The sequence below is a fragment of the Amblyomma mixtum genome, chromosome 3, assembly GCF_055824585.1.
Source record: "Amblyomma mixtum isolate Tamu chromosome 3, ASM5582458v1, whole genome shotgun sequence".
Classification (NCBI taxonomy): domain Eukaryota; kingdom Metazoa; phylum Arthropoda; class Arachnida; order Ixodida; family Ixodidae; genus Amblyomma; species Amblyomma mixtum.
In genome coordinates this window covers 172,101,055-172,124,902 of record NC_143014.1, presented here as the reverse complement: position 1 = coordinate 172,124,902, position 23,848 = coordinate 172,101,055, and the positions used below count along the sequence as shown (strand labels likewise).

Below are 23,848 nucleotides of genomic sequence, written 5' to 3'. Positions count from 1 at the left end.
TCAGTCAGTCTTCCTTGAACAGCAACTGTAGGCGCCTCGGATTTTTCTGGGCGAATTGCGTAATTACACGTGTGATAAATTCACTTCTGTGCTTCATTACACGCTCTCGGTGCACACTCATCATACACATTGATTGGAAAAACTGTTGAACGCGTACGTTGAAAACAAAAGATGACTATATATACAACGAAAACTTATTTACAAGATAAATGCACGCTCGCAGCTTCATACACCTCGCTCCATCTTGCTTGCGCATCCGCACAGTCGAGCAACCGCACACACACTGCTCTCCGCTCGTCGTTTTCTCGTCCGCTGTCTTGGTTGTTCTCAGCTTCGCTGACAACCGGCCACTAAAAACACCCAAGCACAAACACAGAGGCGCGCACACGTGCAAGGGCTTACTTGCCGCAGTATCCCCGAATGCGCACTTTGGGGGTGAAAGGAACGCCGCGCAACTTCCGAGGGGAAGGGACACTCGCCACTCCAGTCGGAAAATTTGTTTTTGTGTTTTTATGGGGTTCAGAGCCCCAAAACGACTCAGGCTATGAGGGATGGAGTAGTACAGAGTTCCGGGTAATGTCGACCACCTGGGTCTCTTTACCATGCACTGACACACACAGTACATGGGCGCTGTTGTGATTTGAGGCCCAGCCAGAGGTGACAGGCGAGCCAGGCAGGCGCCATCGGGCTGCGTTGACCAAAGGCGCTGGTTTTCGCAGAAGACGCAAAGAACGCTGGTGTGGGGGCGCCTCGGGAGACTGCGTCGCCGTGAACAAAAGCAGCTAATCCCCTTTGCCGGAGATTCTGAAAGCGGCGCTTCTACCGAACTGCGCTACCCGTGGATCGGAGGAGACAGCGAGCGGCGGCGGCGGCGCCAACTCAACGCCCGCTTGCCCCTGAGCAGCCCGACAAAGCGGGGGTGGACACGGCTGATTTTACCTTCCCTCCTTAAGAATTCATCGGTGACCGGCGTAACGATAGGCGAAAACAAGATGCCCCGTGCACTGTCTGCCTCCGTGTCGCTATCTCTCTAGAGATCAAAGAAACAGACACCCATCTCAAGGCGGCTCGAAACACATGCTCGCCGGTGCCGCTGTATGTCTGGAACAGGTCGCCCTTCAGTAGAGCTAACGATGGCGTGGTTTGAAAACGGCGGAACGACGCACGCCCGGACGCGGCATTTCGCAGATGTGACCATGCGGGGCTGCTTTTACCCTTTTGACTGAGCGCACCACCGCCCCTGGCGTGCGGCCATCACTCACGGTTCGAGTGAGTGATTTTCCAGGGGGGTGCAGCCGCCCCCCCTTGCCCCCCCCTCCGGACGCCCATGGTTGCTGGATTTTTGGCCAGAAGCATCTGGAACGCGTCATTGTCAATGCCCTTCAGGATGTGGTCGATCTTGGCGCGCTCGGACATCGAACCATCCACACGCTTGCACAGGTCCACCACATCCTCAATATAACTGGTGAAATTTTCACCAGGCAGCTGCGCCCGAGCACGCAGGCGCTGCTCAGCGCGCAGCTTGCGCACCGCAGGCCGGCCAAAGACGTCGGCGAAATTCCGCTTGAAGGCGGACCATGATGTGATATCAGCCTCGTGGTTGCGGTACCACAATTCGCAACGTCTGCGAGATAGAAAATGACGTTGTTCAGTTTGAGAGGGTCGTCCAATTTGTTTTGGGTACTGACCCGCTCGTACGAGGCCAACCAGTCCTCGACGTCGTGGTCTCCGGTGCCGCTGAAGACAGCGGGATCGCGCTGGCGCAAAGCTCCAGCGCAGACGACTGTCGGCGGCTGTGCGGCAGGTGTGTGCGGCAGGAGGATTAGCGGCTGTGGAGAATCTTCAGGCATGGTGAATATCGGAAGCGTACGGCTTCGAAGCGTCAAGGCGTCAGCAAATCCGCACCTCCACCAAGTGAAAGGGGGTTTCTGCACAAATGGTACAAGGCGTGGTGTTCACAGCGGGCGACACAAAACGGCGAGCAGAACGGTGGGCAGCGCAGAAGACGGCCAGTCCAACCCAAGCGATCTCGTGCAGCGCGGCGGCACTTCGTCTTTCTGCGACGCTTCGTCGTCGTCGGCGCTCCGGCAGCGATCGGCCTAGGCGGTATCAGGCGCGGCCGTCTTGGTTCGCTACAATATATATATATATATATATATATATATATATATATATATATATATATATATATATATATATATATATATATATATATATATATATATATATATATATATATATATATATATATATATATATATACAATAAGACTTTCTGCAATTTTTAAAAATAAGCTATTTGAATTAGATGTGCTCTTTTTCTGGCATGGCATTGTCAGTGGTGTAGTACATCATAATGCATCTAAGCCGTGCTAACTAGCAGGCTTGTTAACCAATATTTAATAGTTAACTTTTAAACTATTACCGTTGGGCTCCTTAATTATTGAGAGGCATGTAGCCCAACGTAAGTAATGTCCATATCCGTTTTTAGAATTTCGAGAACGCGATTATCCTCGGCGCTGTGGCCCAACAAATTTTGGCTATTTCGATGAGTTAGGTTCACTGGAGAGGTTGCTTTGCCTGCAAGCTTCTCAAACCGCATGTATTTTGGCATGATGTAGGCGAAATTTGTTGGGCCACAGCGCCGAGGATAATCGCGTTCTTGAAATTCTAAAAACGGATATGGACATTACTTACGGTGGGCTGCATGCCTCTGAATAATTAAGGAGCCCAACGGTAATAGTTTAGAAGTTAACTATTAAATATTGGTTAACAAGCCTGCTAATTAGCACGTCTTAGTAGAATTATGATGTACTACACCACTGAAAATGCTATGCCAGAAAAAGCGCGCTTCTAATTCAAATAGCTTATTTTTAAAAATTGCAGAAAGTCTTAGGTGAAACACCCTGTATATATATATATATATATATATATATATATATATATATATATATATATATATATATATATATATATAGCGAAGTATACGCTTCGTGAAAGGAAACATATTCGACTGGACGTTTCGATCGGAAGACTGATCTTCTTCAGGAGGAAGAAGATCGGTCTTCCGATCGAAACGTCGAGTCGAATAAATATGTTTCCTTTAACGAAGCGTATACTTCGCGATATACTCCTGTAAGCAGTCAAGTACTTCATGCTCTCGCATATATATATATATATATATATATATATATATATATATATATATATATATATTTGTAGCTGCTGCTCAAGCCTGCTTATAGCTGTGTTCGTGCTCTTCATTCTAAGGCGTGTGCTGACACTTGAGGTTCTGCAGCATAGCCTTATGATTTTCTGTCGCGACGTCAGTCACTCCAAGAAAAAAAAATGAGTTGCACAGATTATGTATCCTTATTTTTAAGCATAGATTTATGAACTGCCGTCGTTGGTGCTGTCATGCATGTATATCATTTAGGGTTTTCAGAACCTTAGCTGTGAGAAGTATGACAATGCTTTTTATTTTCTCTTTTAGGTGCCCCTTGTCTTCCCCATCGTGTTCTTGGCCATGTGCACCTTCCTGACGTTCATGCCATTGTATGCTAGCCCGACAGAGACTGGCATGGGCCTTGTAATTCTTATTACTGGCATTCCTGCCTACTACGTCTTCGTTATCTGGAGCGCCAAAAACAAAACAGTCCGAAAGTTCTCTGGTAAGCAACGGTTGTTTCACTCTCAGCTGAGCATTTCTCGCACTGTTACCAACTCTACCTACAATACGCAGCGAAAGTTTACGGGACGGGTTGCGTGGACTCGGGAACACACTCATTACAGCGCTGACTGACTACCCATTCGCCTGGCATTGATACCAGCGATCGACACACGCAGGGGCCTTGATACTCGCAGTTATTGCAGGCGGCTGGCTAACGTGACGACGCCGAAATACTTTTTCCCTCCCCCCGCAAACCCGCATCCCGTAAACGTTCACTGCCGTCTGCACAGTGTTTGTAAAAGGTACACATCGCGCGTTACCTTCATGCTCTTCATGCTGCGCAGTGGCGCTTCGACGGTGCTCTTACCCCGCCACCGCTCTGAGAGTGCTGCGGTGATGCGCGAATTGTACTGTGTTCTTTTGACCTAGTCTGTGTGCTGCAACCAGTGTGCTGACACACTGAAATTTCAGAAAAGTTGAGAGGGCGCATGTATGCTCTTGGTCGGTACTGTAAGAATTAGTGTAGTTCTTGTTGCAAATTCATAACAAATAATCTGGTGACAAGAGTTGCCAAACTTCTTTCGTGCAGACATAGTTTCGTTCGCCCTGCGCCACTCAGCCGGCTAGTCACGCAGCGCTTTTATGTTTTAAGAATCTGGCTTCTGTTCGACAAGAAAAAGGAAACGAAGAACTCAGCTGCGTCTACGCCTGCTGGGCAGCTGACCACCTCGAAGTGAAGTGCAACCGATAGAAACTTACGAGCTTGCACCTTCGATTGTTACTTCGATTCTGCTTGACGAGAACTTTACGTCGAAATGTGTTTTGAACTTTGCGTCTCAAAGACATTGGACGTTTTTTCTGCGTGTTTTCTTGAAATTCGCGCGTCTCTGCCCTGCTGGCCATAAGCTGGCATCGGCGCTCTCCTTTACACACCCCACAGTGAAGAATGTCTACGTTGTGCAACACTATGCAACGAGCGAAGAACGCTGCTTCGTCGTATCTCTGTGACGCACGCATTACAGTTGTGATAGAACCGACCCAGTAGATTTCGCTGCTGCTACTCTAAAGAAGTCGCGTCCTCATGGAGACATTCTTTTTTTTTTTTTGTTAGAAAGGTTCTGCATCTGCCGGCCGCAATGACGTTCGCGTTTTCAGCAGCAACTGAATGAGGCCAAATAACGGGTCTAATATAGTTTCTTTGGTTCATCAGAAGGAAAGAAAAAAGAATAAAATAGAAAATACCGATGGGTAGCACTCAGCTGCGCGCGCTGGTGGATTACATGGCTATCATGTGAGCTTGACTTAAGTGAAGGCGAAGTGGTGCTAGGCGAACACGTAATGAAAATTAAAAGTAAACGCGAGAAAGGTGAAAGCTTTTAAGAGCGCAGATATAAAAATACTATTTTTTTTTACGTGCCAGGGCTGCACAGGGTTGTCCACTGCAAGTGCGAACACGGCTCAGCGTGGCTGCGCTCTGCGGAGCGCTAGCGCATCCGTCGCGACCGCGTGTCGAAGCGAAGCGGCGCAGGCGCAAAGGGTGCCTGTGGGCGAGGCTTCGTGTCATCTTCTCGAACGCACCGTGCTTGCTTTGCTCTGAAGTGCACCTAACTTAGTGCATGCTTACTGCGCCCGAGCACGCGCGCCGACATTGCGGGAAAACGCGCTTCACTCACTTCAGCGCGTCGTTGGTTCCGCGTACAAATGAGCGACCGCTCGTTTCAGAACCACAGTCTTAGTTAAATGCATGTATTTTTTTCAGGACCGGCTTGGCTTGGTTTGGTATAGCGTCCCAAAGGGACTCGGGTTACGAGAGATGGCGTAGAAAAGAGATGCAGATAATTTAGACCACCTGGGGTCCTCTGACGTGCGCTGACATTGCTGTCCACACGGGCGCCTTGCGTTTCTTCTCCACAGAAGCGGGGCCGCCGCGGTCCAGATAGGACTCAAGTCTCAGTAGTCGGACGTCTTAATAGCTTAACCAACACGGTGGTGCATTCTCAGGATTTAAACACATTCTTGAAGTGACGAGGTTAACATTGCAAAGATTTATTTTCTGCGCGTGCTCTCTAAGGCGGATGGCATGTTTCACATAAGCAGCTGTTAATGCCGTGTGCACAGAGATAGCGTCAAGCACGCAATCCTTGGTCGGAGTCGTCACATGACCAGTTCAGCGCGAAGGAGCTCGCGAATCTCGTGACGCCAATTCGAAGATCATTAAACAATATATCGAAATCACCAATATTGTCAATGAGCTTGAAAACAAATCACAATCTGTTTATTACATCACGTAATTTTTTATGTATGCGGGTGATTGCTTGTATCATTAAGCGGGCTGAACGACTGTGTTTGGTCGGTCGGAATCTCAAGCTACCAGTCGCAGGACTCTAATCCTAGCGCTCAAAGGCCTTGTAATGTGTCTAGATTTCCTCTTCCTTTTCCTACTCGCCTCAGTCATTTTGTTAGTTTCCGCTAAAGTCTTTCCGCCAATAGCTCTTTCTTCGGAAATGGCGGAACGTTGCTCAGATCAAAGGCGACAGGCGTAAAGAACCTCAAGGACAACTGCAAGCTAGAAACAGAAATGTTATGAACGTTGCTCATAGCAAAAGCGACAGGCGTAAAGAACCTCAAGGACAGCTGCAAACTAGGAACAGAAGTTTTATAGGCGTTGCTCATAGCAAAGGCGACAGGCGTAAAGAACCTCAAGGACAACTGCAAACTAGGAACATAAATTTATGAACGTTGCTCATAGCAAAGGCGACAGGCGCAAAGAACATCAATGACAACTGCAAGAACAGAAATTTTACGAACGTTGCTCAGAGCAAAGGAGACAGGCGTAAAGAACCTCAAGGACCACTGCAAACTAGGAATAGAAATTTATGAACGATGCTCGTAGCAAAGGCGACAGGCGCAAAGAACCTCAATGACAACTGCAGGAACAGAAATTTTACGACGTTGCTCAGAGCAAAGGGGACAGGCGTAAAGAACCTCAAGGACCACTGCAAACTAGGAACATAAATTTATGACCGTTGCTCATAGCAAAGGCGACACGCGTAAAGAACCTCAAGGATAACTGCAAACTAGGAACAGAAATTTTATGAACGTTGCTCAGAGCAAAGGCGACAGGCGCAAAAAACCTTAAGGACAACTGCTAACTAGGAACAGAAATGTTATTCCAGGTAGTACGTGTGTTGTTCGCTGTGAGTCACGCGGTCCCTGCTGCCAACGAGAGCGAGAAAGAGGAGGCGGCTCACTGTCTATTGGCAAGTTAGACATTCACCACAACATGATACCTAATGCCAGAAATACCCTTAAGGGGGCTCTGGGAAAGGACGCGAAAAAAGAAAGACCCTTTCCTATCTAAGTCAGATACATTTCAAGTCTTCGGTGAAGCTCCACCGAAATTCAGAATCGCCACACAATTCTTTCAGGATCGAAAAGCAGTCTAGCCGCCGCGGTGGCTCAGTGGTTAATGTGCTTGGCTACATACCCAAAAGACGCGGGTTCGATCCCGGCCGCCGCAGTCTCATTTAGATGGGGGCGAAATGCCAGAGGCCCGTGTTTTGTGCGCCGTAAGTGCACGTTAAAGAACCCCAGGTGGTCGAAATTATCCGGAGCCCTCCTCTACAGCGTCCCCTATAGCCTGAGTCGCTTTGGCATGTTAAACCCCATAAACCAAGCAAAAAACAGCCTGTTGTTAAAATTATTCTTGGCACTGAAATGAGAAGCTCTTCCAGAACGAAATAAAAAGGTTGAGAGCGCGTTAATGGGTACCTGAGGTAGTTAGAATGGGTTAAAACTTCTTCGTCTTTATTAGTGCATTTTGTTCACACTAATTACCATACGTCATATCACTAATACTAACGACGCGCTGAAGCGAGTGAATTCGCAATGTCGACGCGACGTGCTCGGGCGTAGTAATCATACAGTGAGCTAGGTGCACTCCAGAGCAAAGCAAGCACGATGCTCTCCTGCGCTCTAGCAGGCGACACGAAGCCTCGCCTGCAGACCCCTTTGCGCCTGCGGCGCTTGGTTTCGATGCTCGGCCCAACTTCAGTTGACGACCCTGTACATCATGGGATTTGAGGCACGGCGTGATGGAGGGCTCCAGTGTAACTTCGACCACCTGGGAATCTTCAGCATGTACTGAAATTTCAGTGCACAGACGTTTTCGCATTTCGCCTGCTTCGAAATGCGGCCGCTGCGGACGGGATTGGAACCATAAACTCGTGCTGACCAGCAGAACGCCATGGCTACAGAAACTTGGAAAATTAACCACTGAGCCATCGGGCTGGTTAAGGCGGGAGTATGCCTGGACTGCCGTTCGCCTGTGACTGATGAGAATGACTGATAATTTACGGCAGCGCGCGACTCTGTCGGCGCATTCGTTTTGCTATGACCAGCGTCTTGACGGTGGTAACCCCTTACATTTTGGCGCGGCTCATGGGTGTGTTTATCACGGAGCCGTAAGAGTAAGTCATTGCTGTTAGTTGTTACAATTTAGCTCATCGCTTCCGCTTATTTCATTTTTTTTGCTCGGCTTTCGATAACAGCAGCTTGTGCGAAGGGTCTGTGAACTAAATCTGCTCTAATTGTAGTGCTTGAAGGTATTCCATCTTGTCGAAATGGTCATGCTATTTTGGCAATGTTTGAAATAAGTAAAGCGGCGTGAATGAAGGCGCCTGAAGGCGAAACGAAGAACGGACATTTATCTCAGAATGGACCAACTAGCCCCCCAAAAAGTTCTACTGATCTTTTTGTTGGAAGGCTGGTCAAGATGATTAGGCGCTCAGTGTTGTGCTGTTCCTGTGAATTAATCTAATATTGATATCTTTTTCTTTCAGAATATTTAACAATTGAGATGCAGAAGTATCTGGAAGTTATACTTCCTGAACAAGAGGAAAAGCTCCTCGAAGCCGAGACGTGAACGTGCAGAAACAGCCTGTTCTGCTTCTAATTCCAAGACACTACACAGGCTTATTGACAAAAAGACACTTTGTGCTTGAATACAACGATGACGGATGACAACAGCAAAACTAGAACTGACGGATGTAAGCTCCTGGGCAAGTGGGCCAATTTTCACGAGGACCAGAACACATTTATTAACTGCCAGTATTGTGGAGAAGGTATCGCGAAAATTGTATTTTTGTATGTGCTCAAAACCTAATTTTAACCGACATGATGAACTGGAGGAATGAGGCCAAAGTTGATAGACAAAACAAGGAGAGTGATAAGTATAAACAATTCCTATTATAGAACAAATCTATTTTAATTTGCCGCTTTCATCGGTGTTGGGCTAGTGGTCTGTGACATCGCTTATTATTCTTGTGGACTGACACAACAGTGGCACATGCCTTGATAAAACAAAATGCGAGTATTTGTGGGCCTCCATTTCGTGACGTAACTAATTTATAGAGCATGGGGAACCTTGATAACAAGACAGTCATCTGCTTGTTATTCTGATGATCCCCATCACGTGTGTAAAAAAAAAGTGAAGGGTTAGGTATTTCCACACGTTTTGGCAAAGCGACCACTTTGAGATATCGCTTTGAGTATGACGGCAGGATAAATTTGGAGCAAGAAAAACGGGGCGAAAGACGGGACAGGAAAGAAAGAAGCGATAAACATAGCGCCGAACTTACAACTAAATGTATTTCATGCGACATCTGAATGAACACCCTAAAACAACACCAAAATCAAATACCAATATCATCACTCCTACTGGTTCATACCTAAAGAGGCTATCTATTTCTTTGATAAGCGAACAGAAGGGACACTCAGGCACTTGTCACCTCTATTCACTATTGTCTATTCACAAAAGAGATGACAAGTGCTTGAGTGTCTCTTCTGTTTGCTTTTCAAAGAAAGAGATAGCCTCTTTAGATATGGACAAGTAGGAGTGATGATATTGGTGTTGTTGTTCGGTCATATTGTATGCTTTCTGTGTTTATTGTGACGTTGCATAAAATACACTCAGCTTTAAGTTCGGCGTGGTGTCTGCCACTTATTTCTTTTCTGTCCCGTCTCTCACGCAGTTTTCCTTGCTTTAATCATGAACCAACGAGCCCAGAAATCCTCCCTATTGAGGACAAGTTTGGAGCGTGCTGTTAACCTATGATCTCAAGTGCGCTTGTAGGCCTGAGTTAGACGTATGCTGTGTATGCTGCGTGGAACGGGCAGGTGCAATTTCATAAACGGTCGTGAAGCAGTGTGCCTGCGCCTCATCTACAGGGATGGCGCGGCGAGGAGTGCGCAGCATATTGTATGTTTTGGCTGTTTACCTAACCAACCATTTCACAATCTGTGCGGCTCTTTCGACCGCTTGGTAATTCTGTCGATGGAAATGGCTGTATGCGACGTTGCATAATCCGGGTTTCTTTGGTAGCACTTCATATCGTGTATATGTCGTCTCTGCTGTCGACCGTGAAAGGCCTGTTTGTGTAGTGCTATTCCTTCCTGCATCGTCTCTGCATTTTTCCTGTTAAGCTTAACTGGACGAAGGATAGACATCTTGAATCCGAAGAAAAAATATATTCCGTGCTCAACGCACCAGGAAATAAGTTTATTGAGTATAATAATGGCATCGTTATCGGCCGCTAGTACATTTCGCATGTACTGCAAAATTGCAGCTTCAGAGCTGTTCGTGTGGCTATGAAGTTGCACCTATGCATGCTGTCTCCTTGCGAAGAAAATAGGTTGCTGTATTTAGAACAGCAATTACCTTCCCTTTTTTCAGTGTCGTCATTTTCCATAAGAAATTGCCGGGCACGTAATATTGCTTATTTTCCATTTATGTGATGATACGATGCATAAACTTAGTCACACGTCAGAAAACATGTCGTAACATTAGCCACCCATTTCATGGTTCACAGGGTAGCGCAGAATAGTTATTTCAGCTGGCGAACACATTCCGTTTTCAATATATCTGGTGTTTCAGCGAAGGTGAACCGAAATTTTTGAAAACAGGCTTTTTGAGGTATGAAGGCGGCTTCTGCGGCACAATAATACCTGTGTTGGCGGACATCCGAAAACATGTAAAAAATTAATGTTAAATAGTTAGCCGCTTAAATAATTTCTGATAATTAACTTTTTAAATATAATAGGCTACTGGTTGCAATTACAGACTTGTAGCCGGTCGTTAGTAATAGGCATATCAGTTTTTAGAATTTCGAAAACGGGATTATCCTCGGCTATATAGCTCGAGAAAATTTGACTTGCCTAACTAGTTGTTTGCACTGCAAATGTTGCTGTGCCTGCATGCTTTTCGAAAGCGCATGAATTTTGGCGTGATGTAGCCGAATTTTGTTGAGCCATAGCGCACGGGATAATCGCGTTTTATTCGACCCCGGCCGCGGCGGCTGAATTTCTTTGGAGGAGAAATTCGAGGCCCGTGTACTGTGCGATGTCAGTGCACGTTAAAGAACCCCAGGTGGTCGAAATTTCCGGAGCCCTCCACTACGGCGTCTCTCACAGCCTTAGTCGCTTTGGGACGTTAAACCCCATAAACTAAACCAAACCAATCGCGTTTTAGGAATTCTAAAAAGTGATATGGCTATCACTAACGACCGGCTACAAGTCTGTAATTGCAAACAGTAGCCTATTATATTTAAAAAGTTAATTATCAGAAATTAGTTAAGCGGCTATGTAGTTAACACTATTTAGATGTTTGCTGATGTCCGCCAACTCAGGTATTATTGTGCCGCAGAGGCCGCCTTCATACCTCAAAAAGCCTATTTAGAAACATTCTGGTTCACCCCGCCGCGGTGGCTCAGTGGTTACGGCACTCGGCTGCTGGCCCGAAGGACGCGGGTTCGATCCCGGCCGCGGCGGCCGAATTTCAATGGAGGCGAAATTCTAGAGGTCCGTGTACTGTGCCATGTCAGTGCACGTTAAAGAACCCCAGGTGGTCGAAATTTCCGGAGCCCTTCACTACGGCGTCCCACATAGCTTGAGTCGATTTGGGACGTTAAACCCCAATAAACCAATAAACCAAACATTCTGGTTCGCTTCCACTAAAACACCTGGTATATATTAAGAGACTGGCAGAACAGATGGAGCCGTTGTCGCAAGAAAGCAGGGATTATATTCCAAACAGCATTGAAAATGCACCGCGCGCGTTGGTATTTTAGAATTATCAGTATATAAGGAAACGTGAAATTAAAAAGCAGGAATTTTCTCCAGAACTTGTGATCTATAGGTGCACCATTCGAAGCGCGCTGCCTTGTCCAAAACTGTGTAGCGCATTCTAGGGCTGCTTAAACTTTGCATAAAAACAACGCAGCAGACGGGACCAAGAAGGGAAGACACAAACACAGGCGCGGCTGCACAGCGCCCAAACACAGCTGCACAAACACAGGTCCCGTCAGCTGCGCTGTTTTTATATAAAGAATGTACCAACTAGCCCGGCTTATTCCTCTCTTGGATTGAACTTTACATCGGGAGCAGATTGCTGAAAGAGGTACAGTTCTTGTGCATGCATCCACACGCTTTTTAATCCTTTAGTGGCTGCGTCCCTCCAGCTGTTCCTCACGCCGGCCACGCGACCGCAGGAACATGCCTGGGCTGGGCATGTTTCCCACCTTTGCTAGTCGCGCCACTATGCATTGCTACCAGCACACGAGTAGCGATATGTTGGTGCGCTGTTCGGTGAAATGACAGACACACATAAGAAAAAAAAAACAGCGGTTATGTGATCCATAGAATGCTGATTTCCGTTGAGGAGCACGCAAATGTGACGCAGGCAGTTCGTAGACGAGTTGCAGCCACTACTTTCCGGATTGCAAAACAGCCCTCTGCCGACTTCCGGCGAGCGCTCTTGTTTCGTCAGCACGTGAGCGCCGATGTCGCCGTCGGTTCGCACGAGCATCGCGTCACCTGCAAAAGAGAACCTGTAAACTGGCACCGCTAAAGGACACCAGTGGGAGTAGCCTTGAACTCGCCGAGAGCACAAATTTTGCAAGTTGCGCTCATGCGATTGTACGCCATTAGTTTTTGCTTTTAACACAAGCGCCCTGAAACATTCCGAGAGAAATCGAGCTTTGTCCACATTAGCGACATTTCATGTGTACGGCGTAGCCTTGACAACTAGAGCGTCGGTTTTCCAATTCTCGTATGGAGGCTCCTGCGTTCTGTCGTCACAATACGCTTCTGTTGGTTCAGCAGTGCGGACGCGTGGTGTACTAAAGTCGTTAGCTGGCAGGCACGCCTGCACGGTACTTTTTTATTACTGTTGGCACTCATTGTTGCATTATTGTGGCACATGTATGGATGGAATGGTGGATCCGCGCAGGAAGGCAATAGTAAGTGCTGGTAACTTTTACGTTATTACGTACTTGTTCTGAATCTTGTGTGATAGGCGTGCACTTCACCTACCATTAAGTTTGGTTGGTTTCGAAGCAGCGGTTTCCTTTGTTGTTTCGAAGAGACCCGTGGAGGCTGGTCCTTAAAGTTTCGTGTAGAGTTAAACTTCCTTGCTATGCTGCCGAGAAATTCAGTACTGTGACCAGTCGATCTTCGAATAGTTATTTCTTTATGCTTTCAGGCCTCCACTTTTCACCTGACGTGTATAAAAGCGTGGCAGTCGCATTAAAGCAATTGTTGAGTTGTTGAGACTGCAGATTGCTCGACTCTGCCCATACACTGGCTCACAGTCGTTCTCCACACAAACCTTACAGTCTCTTTTTTCGGCCCCTTACATAGCAACCTTGTAGCATGGCTTCTTCTTCATCATCATCATCAGCCTGACTACGCCCTCTGCAGGGCAAAGGCCTCTCCCATATCCCTCCAAATTAACCCTGTCCTTCGCCAGTTGCGGCCACCATATTCCCGCAAATTTCTTAATCTCATCCGCCCACCTAACTTTCTGCCGCCCTCTGCTACGCTTGACTTCTCTTGGAATCCACTCCGTTGCCCCTAAGGACCAGCGATTATCTTGCCCTCGCATTACATGCCCTGCCCAAGCCCACTTCTTCCTCTTGATTTCAACTAGGATATCATTAACGTGCGTTTGTTCTCTCACCCACTCCGCCCGCTTCCGATCTCTTAACGTTACACCTGTCATTTTTCTTTCCATAGCTCGCTGCGTTGTCCTTAACTTAAGCTGAACCCTCTTTGTTCGCCTCCATGTTTCTGCCCCATAGGTGAGTATCGGTAAGATACAACTGTTGTATACTTTTCTCTTGAGGGATATTGGTAAGCTGCCATTCATGATCTGAGAGAACCTGCCATATGCGCTCCACCCCATTATTATTCTTCAAGTTATTTCCCTCTCATGATCCGGATCAGGTGTCACTACCTGCCCTAAATAGACATATTCTCTGACTACTCCCGGCACCTGGCTACCAACTGCGAACTGCTGTTCCCTTGCTAGGTTGTTAAACATTACTTTGGTTTTCTGCATGTTAATTTTTAGCCCCACCGTTCTGCTCTGCCTGTCTAATTTATTGATCATGCTTTGCAGTTCATGTCTTGAGTGACTTAGGAAGGCAATGTCATCAGCGAATCGCAAATTACTTAGGTATTCTGCATTAACTCTTATCCCCAACTGTTCCCATTTCAGGCCCCGGAATACCTCCTGTAAACAGGCAGTGAATAGCATAGGCGAGATCGTGTCTCCCTGCCTGACACCTTTCCTTATTGGAATTTTATTACTTACTTTATGGAGAACTATGGTAGCTGTGCAATCGTTATAAATATCTTCCAATATTTTCACATAACACTCTTCTGCACCCTGATTCCGCAATGCCTGCATGACTGCTGGGGTTTCTACTGAGTCGAATGCTTTCTCGTAATCAATGAACGCTATATATAGGCGCTCGTTATATTCTGTGCATTTCTCTATCCCCTGATTGATTGCGTGAATATGGTCTATTGTCGAGTATCCTTTACAAAAGCCTGCCTAATCATTTGGTTGATTGAAGTCTAAGGTTGTCCTGACCCTATTAGCGATAACCTTAGTAAATATCTTGTAGACAACTGACAGTAAGCTAACGGTCTGTAATTCTTCACGTCCTTGACGTCTCCTTCCTTATGAATTAAGATAATGTTAGCGTTCTTCCAAGCTCCTGGTACTCTCGAGGTCACAAAGCATTGCGTATACAGGGTGGCTAGTTTTTGTAACACAATCTCTCCTCCGTCCTTCAACAAATCTGCTGTTACCTGATCCTCACCAGCTGCTTTCCCTCTTTGCCTAAGGCTTTCTTTACTTCCTCCTTCGTTACTGGCAGGATGTCCCATTGCTGTGCTCGACTGCCTCCATCAGTAACTTGATGATTACATTCGCTACTGTATAGATTTGTGTAGAATTCTTCGGCTAATTCAACTATCTTATCCAGATTGCTAATGACATTGCCCTCTTTGTCTCTTATCGCATACATCTGGTTTTTACCTATGCTTAGTTTTCTCTTCACTACTTTTAGGCTACCTCCGCTCTTTAGAGCATGCTCGATTTTCTCCATGTTAAACTTCCTGATGTCGGCTACCTTGCGCTTATTTATTAACTTCGACAGCTCTACTAGTTCTATTCTATCTATGGAGTAATTGACGGCCAACAGCGCAAACGACGCAGACAAAGTAGAAGAAGATTATGGAAGCATATCACATGAGGAAAAAAAAAAAGGTTATGAGTCAGTATGCCATCTATTTCATTATATGACAGTGAGGTTGCATACCTCGATGCCACGTAGAAACATGGGTTTTGTTTGTGTACTGGCTGATAAGTTGGCCACTTTTTCTATAAAATGTACTACTTTCCTTGAATAAATTTCAGTTGTGAGTCAGCGCTTGTCCTGTGTTTTCTTCTACTTTGTCTGCGTCGTTTGCGCTGTTGGCCTTCAATATGTACCACCAACTCGCCCGTTTGGCTTTAGTGTTGGACTATGGAGTAAGACGTCCTCATGCTTTGCCGCTTCTTAATCATATCTTTAGTCTTCTGAGATACCTTCCCGGTATCCTGTCGAACCATTCTACCGCCTATTTCTACGGCGCACTCCGTAATGATATCTGCGAGACGATTGTTCATTGTTTCAACATTACGGCCTTCATCTTCAGTTCTGTCCGTGCAATGCTTCTGACGCTTTACTATCGTGAGTGAGCGCATGATTTCTTTTTCAAAATCCGCGGATCTCTTACCGCGCTCTCCCCGTCGCTTGCATAAGGAGGCCGGCCAATGGTAGCATTCGATATGCTTTGAGGGATACAAGTGAATCTGACGAAACAGAATAGAAAAACAGGAAAGAACGGAAGAAATGTAGGAAAGAGCGCAATAGTGGGGTGTATGGCTCCTGTAAGGCTTTGATGGACTATTGAATTCGCGGGGATTAGATTTCTAGTAGAATCACGTTCTTCCAATCCCGTGCTGTTAATGATCAGTTCCGCATACTTATGTGCCGACCGGAGTATTCAGGTGCTTTTCGTACTGTGCAGTGGCACTTTTGGCGCAACAAAGGTTCGGGTTACGACGGTTCTCGTGTATTGGCGTGAAAGCCCTGGTTACTGCCTGATTCTAGCCGCCTTTGTCAGAGCCACTCAGCCTTGCGCTGAGCTCACGTCCTGGCTCTGTGACCATGTGGTGCTGAAGAGGTTTTCTTCTTGTTTTCTATTCGACTAGTATGACGCTGGGAATAAGTTAAGAAAGGGGATATGTATGTAGAGCGTAAAGCTCCAGTATGGAGTCCAGTTATTTCGCGAAAACAACTCGCAAAGAGAGCATATATAGTGGTTTTTCATTTTTTACTCATCGTAGTGAGATGCACGGTTGCATCAAAGGCCTACCTCCCTTAGGAAGCGTACTCGCCCTTGAACCGTCACTGGCGTTTCCAAAAAGTAACTGTTTCGAAATAATTATTGTTCTTCACGTTGTTACGCTGTACAGAATTGCCGCTGTTCAGTCGTGTCGAGCTTGTAAAGCGGAACTCCGTTATGCTACTCTCTCCAATGTGCTGCGGCTCGTTTGAGCACGTGTGGCGCCGCTTGAATGTGGTGGTTCGGGCGGAAGAGTCCTTTGATACCTCGTGTGCTTCAGCTATCATGTAAAGGCGCCCGTGAAATTGTAGCCTGTGTCGCTTTGGGACGTTAAACCCCCATAAACCGGAAACCAATCTTTGTTTTTTTTTGTTGCTGTCTTGCGTTGGAGGAAAGAGTGTGGCTATAAGATTGCAAGGTGTTTCAAAAAGGGTGCAATGTAAACTAAAGTGCACGTTAAGGTAAGCATTGTTAGTCACTTCTTTAGGGATGCGTATTTCTTTTCTTACCTGCGTGAATTATTAAACACTACGCCACTTCACAATCGTGGCTCTGTAACCCTTCCTCACTCTCCAGCTCATCATGTTTGTTTTGCTGAGGTTTGTTGAGCAGTTAGTGTGCTTCAAACTTGCAGGTTTCTTGCTTTGTGTCATAACAGTAGCAAATGAACCCACGCATTGAGGAGTTCATCGCGGCTTAACCTGACAGTGGTTTTGTTTTGTCTACCAGCGCTTATAGAAACTGGAGAATTGGAAAAAAGTATATTTGGGAACCATGTTTATAAGCCTGTCCTGTGGCAGGATTTTTACACGTGCATGGAATACCAGAGTTCGCGCCTGGAGAAACTTCTAGGTTGAGACTCTAAGCTCCTGCTGGCATGGCAGGCCTTCTTTCTGAAAGTCCTCTGAAAAATAGGCAGCTAGGAAAACATGGTAACTTATCATCTGAGCTGAAGGCATGTTTTTTACTTTGTACGCAGACTCAAAGCTATCAGCTGCTTTGACCTTGTTGACGAGAATGCAATTGAATCAATTGGATGCAACTAGCAATTTTAAGGCTTGTGAAGCAGGATTTGAAACTCGACAGAGTACTACTTGTGGAAACACACTTTCGATGACAATATATTGTGTTGATTGAACCACGGAATACAAGTGCCAAAATTAGTTTTGTAATGCATTTTTATAGGCTCGCTGGAGCTGCACGTTTTCTGATGATAACATGACTTTGCTGTTTGTTGCTTTGTGCTGGTTTTTTCTGTACTTGAAGCCACAAAACTTGTGTGCAGTGGAGCAAGTGTCTCTACAAAAGTTTTTTGAACCTGCGCACTCTGAAAATGTTTCACTTTTTCTAATGGATTATTTGTGGCTCTTGTTTTCGAATGTGTCTCTTAAGTAATGAATGGAAGTGGGCTGAAAAGCTGCCTTGAACCTTTTTGTTTTCTTCAATCTTGATATGACCAATCTTGCATAAATGACAGTTTTTTCAGCTGGCCTGGCACCAAGAGCAAAGCGAACCTTAGGTTCTTCAAAAAAAAAAATTCTTACTGCCCCGCTTATGTGACGTCGCATTTTATGGCCCCTTTTGGCCAATGACGCATCTTAACGACACTGTTTATCATGACCATATATAAAGTTAGTTAAAAGCAATGAACGTGCTATAACCATAGCGGATGAAATACTGGTGCTTTTCCGTCGAATGTTGAGATCGTTTGAGGGTATTCTGCCGGGGACATTGAGGATACATTATATCTCCTTTTATTTTAGAGAGTGTGCCATGCGCAGTAGTAATGAAAACGGCATCCGTCAAGTTGGACAACAACGATCTACCTGTGCCTGCATTTCAGTGCAAATGGAACATGGTTCTCAGAGGCTCTATAAAGAAATGATCATGGCAGTAGATCATGTTCAGCATGTACGAGTAAGGTATACCTCCGTGTTGCAGTTGAAAGTGGCGTGAAGTAACTAGCGCGCTGCTGCGATGAGCGATAAGCGGCTCCAGCGTTCCTTTGGGCAGTGCTTTTGCACTTTGTTCCCGTTCCATGTCCTGTGTTCTTTGCGAGCAAGATATTGCTAGCTAAACTGCTGTATCAAAATTAGAACGGCCATGATGCATAGGAGTGCGACACAACATGCGAACGCTCCGTATTATATCATACGAAAGTCAGCAGCCCAATGCAAAAAGCCGGCACTCTTGCTCTTTTCACTGTCGCCTCTGGAACTTTATGACTTTGCTGCTGAAATCAGCAGAAAATGCTGATTATGCTTGCAGGGAGGAGTTCTTTGTCTAGCTAACCCAACTCGCCGCCGAGTGCGTTTTATACTGTCGATGTGCGCGGCATCATTTCGTGCATATCGCAAAGAATTTGGCGTGGACGAATATTGATAGTCTCTTAGATAATGGTCGGGTTGAGTGAGTAACAGTCCTTGGCATCGGATTCTCAAGGCAAGGATTAGGATTCTGTTTCCAGCTCCAAAACGTGTAATTATTCCAGCAGTGACAAATTATTGCAGGCGTGCAGAATATGCATCCCAATGCCGCATAATGGGTGACTGTATTGAACATGATTATTTCACAATGTAGGTTAGTGCACCTTGTTATTGGCCGGAAAGCTAAGCTTGACATGCCTAGATAATTGAGACAGATGCAACGTGTGTCTGAAGTTTGATTCTTGCTTCTATGACCGCATTTATTGTTTTTTGTGTACCTCATTCCTTTGGAACATTTTGCTTTCCATCATTCACCTGACAGCATTTATTTTGTTTTCTGTACTTCATGTTTTCAAAACCATTTCCGTATCATCAGTCAGCAGCAGCTGCATGACATTCCCAGTACCTTCCGCGGCTCTCAGGAAAACTGAATGCTGTGCTGAATCGCAGTACTAGCTGTGCTGAAAATGTGGACAAGCACTCGGAGGTAGTACTTGCTGTCATCCCTTAGATGTTTCTTCTCTGACGTCTTGCCTTTAATGGTTCATAAAAAGAAGAAAGGAAAGATCTGATGCCTTTCAGTACCTCTTTAGAATAAACAAGCAAACATTAGGGCATATACTTTGTGATATTGCATTGTTTCTATGTTGCGATTTTGATACGCTATGTCAACTACAATTAATAATCGCATAAGTATGATGACGTTTGAAAGGGGTCAGTTTTTAGGATTGCTCCGGCGGTGAGAAAAAAATGGTGGCAATGGATTCTGACAGGCGGAGATATTAAGGTCTTTATGTTTGGCAGTATGGTTTCACACTTACTGGTTATCGTAAACGACAAGAACAACGCTTATCAGTGATTATTGCGACATTTTTAACATTCCAGGTCTTGAGCTTGTTATGGCACAGGTTGGAGCAATCTTCTTACAAAACTTTTCTTTTCCGTACAAAGCTTAACTTCTTTCTCCCTCTTTGAGGTAAATGTCATTATTAGTCGCACCCATGGTGGTGGTCACACCGTTTACACACTAAAGACAACTGAACTTATAATGTAGTTTTCGTCGTCGTTCGCTTTGTGCTCTAAATCTGTGATGTGCACTTTTGTGGGAGGTGATGCCGACAGATATTCAAAAAAAGAAAAAAAATAAATATCACTGGGATAATTGGAAAAATTTTCTTGTCAGCAGTGACTGAAGAATTTGTGCAGTCTGACGGCCGACATGGCTGGCTCGTTGCTCGGAAAGTTCTTTTTTTTCTGAGGAGCGCTTTACCACTGCGTATGATTTGTTCCATTTAAGGGGTATCACAATATTGTTGTCGCAAGAAATGTCTCATACTTCAGTGTTGCACACTGTTAGCTACATAAGACAGTGTTTTATGTCCCGTGTGTAAATTGCTGCATTTATTTGTTTATTACCATGACACAAGTGCTCTATGTATTTCAAACGTTGAAAGAGAATAAAGTATACCAGGCCTGAAGAAGTCGTTTGTATTTCGTGATGGTATTTCAGCCTGCCTATTAAGTTTAGAAGGACAGCATCTATTTCTTGTCAAGGGATAATCAATTGTATATATCAGTCCCGCGCAGTTAGCGCATTAATCCGTTATTGCAATAATGAGACGAACAGTTTCCACGTGCGCGAAGTTAGGACCTTTCCGGAACGCTTACCGGAATACCAGTGCGGTGTTCATATTCAAGCTTCTTCACCCTCATGGTTTCAATTGCTTCCCGCCAGACACGCAAAAGAAATTTATAAGAGCCCAGCAAAAACTTCATCTTCGTATCAACTACTAGTCTGATTTTCTAGACAATGATGGTATTTTGTGCTCCCAGAAACTATAAGAGTTTTTTTTTTCGTGGTTGTTAGGCTTACTCCTTGCATATTTTTTTTTGGCCTTTTTGTGAACCGGATTCAGCAGTGCTCCTCCACACTATATTCCTTCTGTTCAAGTTTAACGGACATTTAGAGCTTAGTTAAGGCTTCTGTGTACCGCACAGTGCTTCTCAATTCTTAGTGCTCGTTAATTACTGCATATACAAAATGAGGCTCTTCGCGTACTTCACGATGTTTTGTAGCCACGAAGTCATGAGGTAACTAGCGCTTTAAGCTTAAAACAGAAGGCCATATTTTATTCTGCGAGAAAAACAATGGCAGCTGAATATAAGAACTGGGCTTTCAATGGGCTTCTCACCCTCATCAGAATTGAGTAATGCTGCTGAGATTTCTTTCAAAAAGGTAAGTTCTTGCTTTTGGGTATACTGGTTCATAGAAACGACTACAATAAAGAAAAACGCTCACGTACCAGCGCTCGCGCCCCAAAGGAGAGAAAGCTTGAGAGAAATATGGTATCATCAGTGAAAATTGTGTTTGGACATTTAAAATTTATATCCGGAGAACATGAGGATTGAGTTTTCAATGCGTACACAAAACTTGTGCGGACCTCTCCCGCCCTTTATTTTTAAGCCTCTTTCTAGCTCTCAAGGTGAGTTCCTGAAAGAGCTAAACGCATTTTTATGTACAAATGTCAAATCAAGCTCGAGGCTAATAGTGGCATAAAATGGCAAAGCCCGCCTTGTGTTGCCACTGATCCATGAAGCCAAGAAAAACGATTCGATATTATGCCCACCTGCAAGAATCAATCAATCAGGTTTTATTTCACATCAAGGATGTGAGGAGCGGGACAAAGCCTATATAGGCTTGACGGAGGTCCCCGCCCCCTACAGCAGCTTCATTGAGCACAAAAATCCACAATCACACAATGCTACAGTACACGGTATGCCTGTGACATATTTAAATGAAAAGCACATTGCATCGAAATAAACATGTTCAGGACATCAGTAAGGACATAACCATCAAACATTCATGTCAAGAGGGAAGGCACACCAGCAGGCATAGTTAGTACAGTAAAGAAAGAAACGATATGTTGTTACTCTTCACTAATTACAGCTTTTCACAATTGTTTAGAATGAACGGCATATTATAGGACAGCATTTGTCTGCCGTAGTTAGTTCGCGTTCGCGGTAAATACCAATTGTCTCCAATGCGCGTATTCTGGGGGCTTTCTCTGCATATTAGTCAAAACAAATCAGCAAGAAATGCAGTTCCTTGATTAATATTTGATGTGTACTTTTTGCGCAGCAGGACAGAGTACAATTGCACAATAAGTACAATGTGTAATGCCTCCAACACAAGGTTTGATGTGTGCATCATTTGGAATGTTGTTAATTGCACGAACTGCAACACACTGGCGAACAAAGAGTCGTATAAAAGTTTTTTTAAGCATTGTGGAAAGTAGTACCGAAACTTGGCCAGGATACTTACTACTCTTGAAATTTTAGCAGCTGTATTATCAACATGAAGATCCCATGATAAGTTCTCGTGAAATGTGACACCAAGGCTTTTAACGGAAGAGGAGAGGTGTATTTTTGACGAACCGATTGATAACGTTAACGTTGTGTTCAACTGTTCACAACAGGACGCAAGAATAACACCCAAATCATGATCATGTTTAACATGGTGTTCCTGTCAAATAAAATAGATGCATACACGGTTACTGCAGAAGATGGTATCTCTGACTACAATATGATTGTTTTTACAATACCAGTAGTAGCTAGTGAATATTCGAGGGCCTACATCTCTGAGCGCATTAAGGGATGTCCGGATGACAGTTCCATAATTTACCTGTTATCCGCCTTTGGTGATTTTGAAATTAACTACGATCCATACACAGTAGAACACTTGTGGCAGCGCTTTAAAATACAACCACAGGATTTTCAATTGTGAGGCAACTGCGAAATATTGTAAGATGCGGTTATGGAAGTACTGAAGGTAACTGTCCAACCTTCCGATGCGTAGCAATATCTTTCTTTTGTGGTTTGTCCTTCGCCCGGTTAAGGCTGCCATAAAAAAAAACAATGGGGAACGTTTTTGAGGATGGCAAAAGCGTTAATAAAGAGAAACTTAAGCCTAATGAGAGGACCTCTGCCGACACATTAATTGTTATGTTGAATTTTTACGATACGAAAAAAATTGCGTTCTAACCAACTTCTCGTTTAATTTCCAGAATTTCCAGAATTGTCCAGAATTTCTGGGTATGTATACAGCACTGTGAAGACTGGTATGTCTCAGCTCGTGTAAAGAAGACGATGCATCGCAGCACCTGGATCACAAGGGGTATAATTCGTGTGAAAAGGAAAATAAAAAGATTGTGTAAAAAGAAAAATAAACCTACTCAAATTTCGCGACCTTGATTTGAGCTGAAGCAAGCATTGAAACAACTTAAAATAAAAGTTCTTCGATGAAACGCCTAGCCGCTTTCTCTGAGCATCACCGTGAAAGTTTTGGTGATACTTTAGGGTTAGGAAGAAGTACAGGTGGTAGAAAAAGAAGATCGTGCTCTGAGAAAGAAGGAAGACATTGCAGATACCTTTAATCACATCTTTCAGCCCGTATTCACAGCGACCAAATCTGACAACGTAGAGCCCAGTCTAGAACGCTTGTTGCTTAGCCATATGGATTACATTATTATCACCCAGGAGGGCGTGTTCCAGGAGCTCCTGAATTTAGATGAAAAAAAAAAAATAACGGACCAGGTGACATACAAAGCCACTTTCTCCGGAGATATGTCTAATGGGCATCGCAATACCTAATAGTTATAGTCGCAAGATATCTGCATACTTAATGTATACCGCAAGATTGGCGCAGTGCAGTAGTATTTGTGGTGTTTAAAGGTGGTAACCAAGCACTAGTAAGTCATTAGGTTTCATTTATGAAGATTTAACGTCCCGAAGTCTCTCAGGCTATGAGGGGCGCCGTAGTGGAGGGCTCAGGAAATTTCTACCACCTGGGGTTCTTTAATATGCGCGGACATCGTACAGTACACGGGCGCCTAGTATTTCGCCTCTATCGAAATTCGGCCGCCAAGGCCGGGATCGAACTCGCATCTTTCTGGTCAGCAGCCGAGCACCATAACCACTGAGCCACCGCGGCGGCACTAGTAAGTTATTATCGACTA

At 45.0% G+C, this 23,848-nt stretch overlaps 1 protein-coding gene across 2 annotated transcripts in view; it reads left to right on the top strand.

Moving 5' to 3' along the window:
- LOC149352723 (large neutral amino acids transporter small subunit 2-like) overlaps positions 1-22,999 on the top strand; it is a 93,450-nt gene extending 70,451 nt beyond the window's left edge. The window contains exons 9-11 of one of the 2 annotated variants that reach the window (XR_016290840.1): positions 3,493-3,670; positions 8,511-8,717; positions 22,898-22,999. Coding sequence is in view for 1 of the 2 variants with exons in the window: in XM_089581927.1 (XP_089438053.1) it covers positions 3,493-3,670; positions 8,511-8,593 (261 nt within the window). In the remaining variant the exon portion in view is untranslated. Of the gene's footprint in view, positions 1-3,492; positions 3,671-8,510; positions 10,727-22,897 lie in introns of those variants that run through there. The other variant, XM_089581927.1, reaches the window with a different exon arrangement.
- Positions 23,000-23,848: the final 849 nt, after the last annotated feature.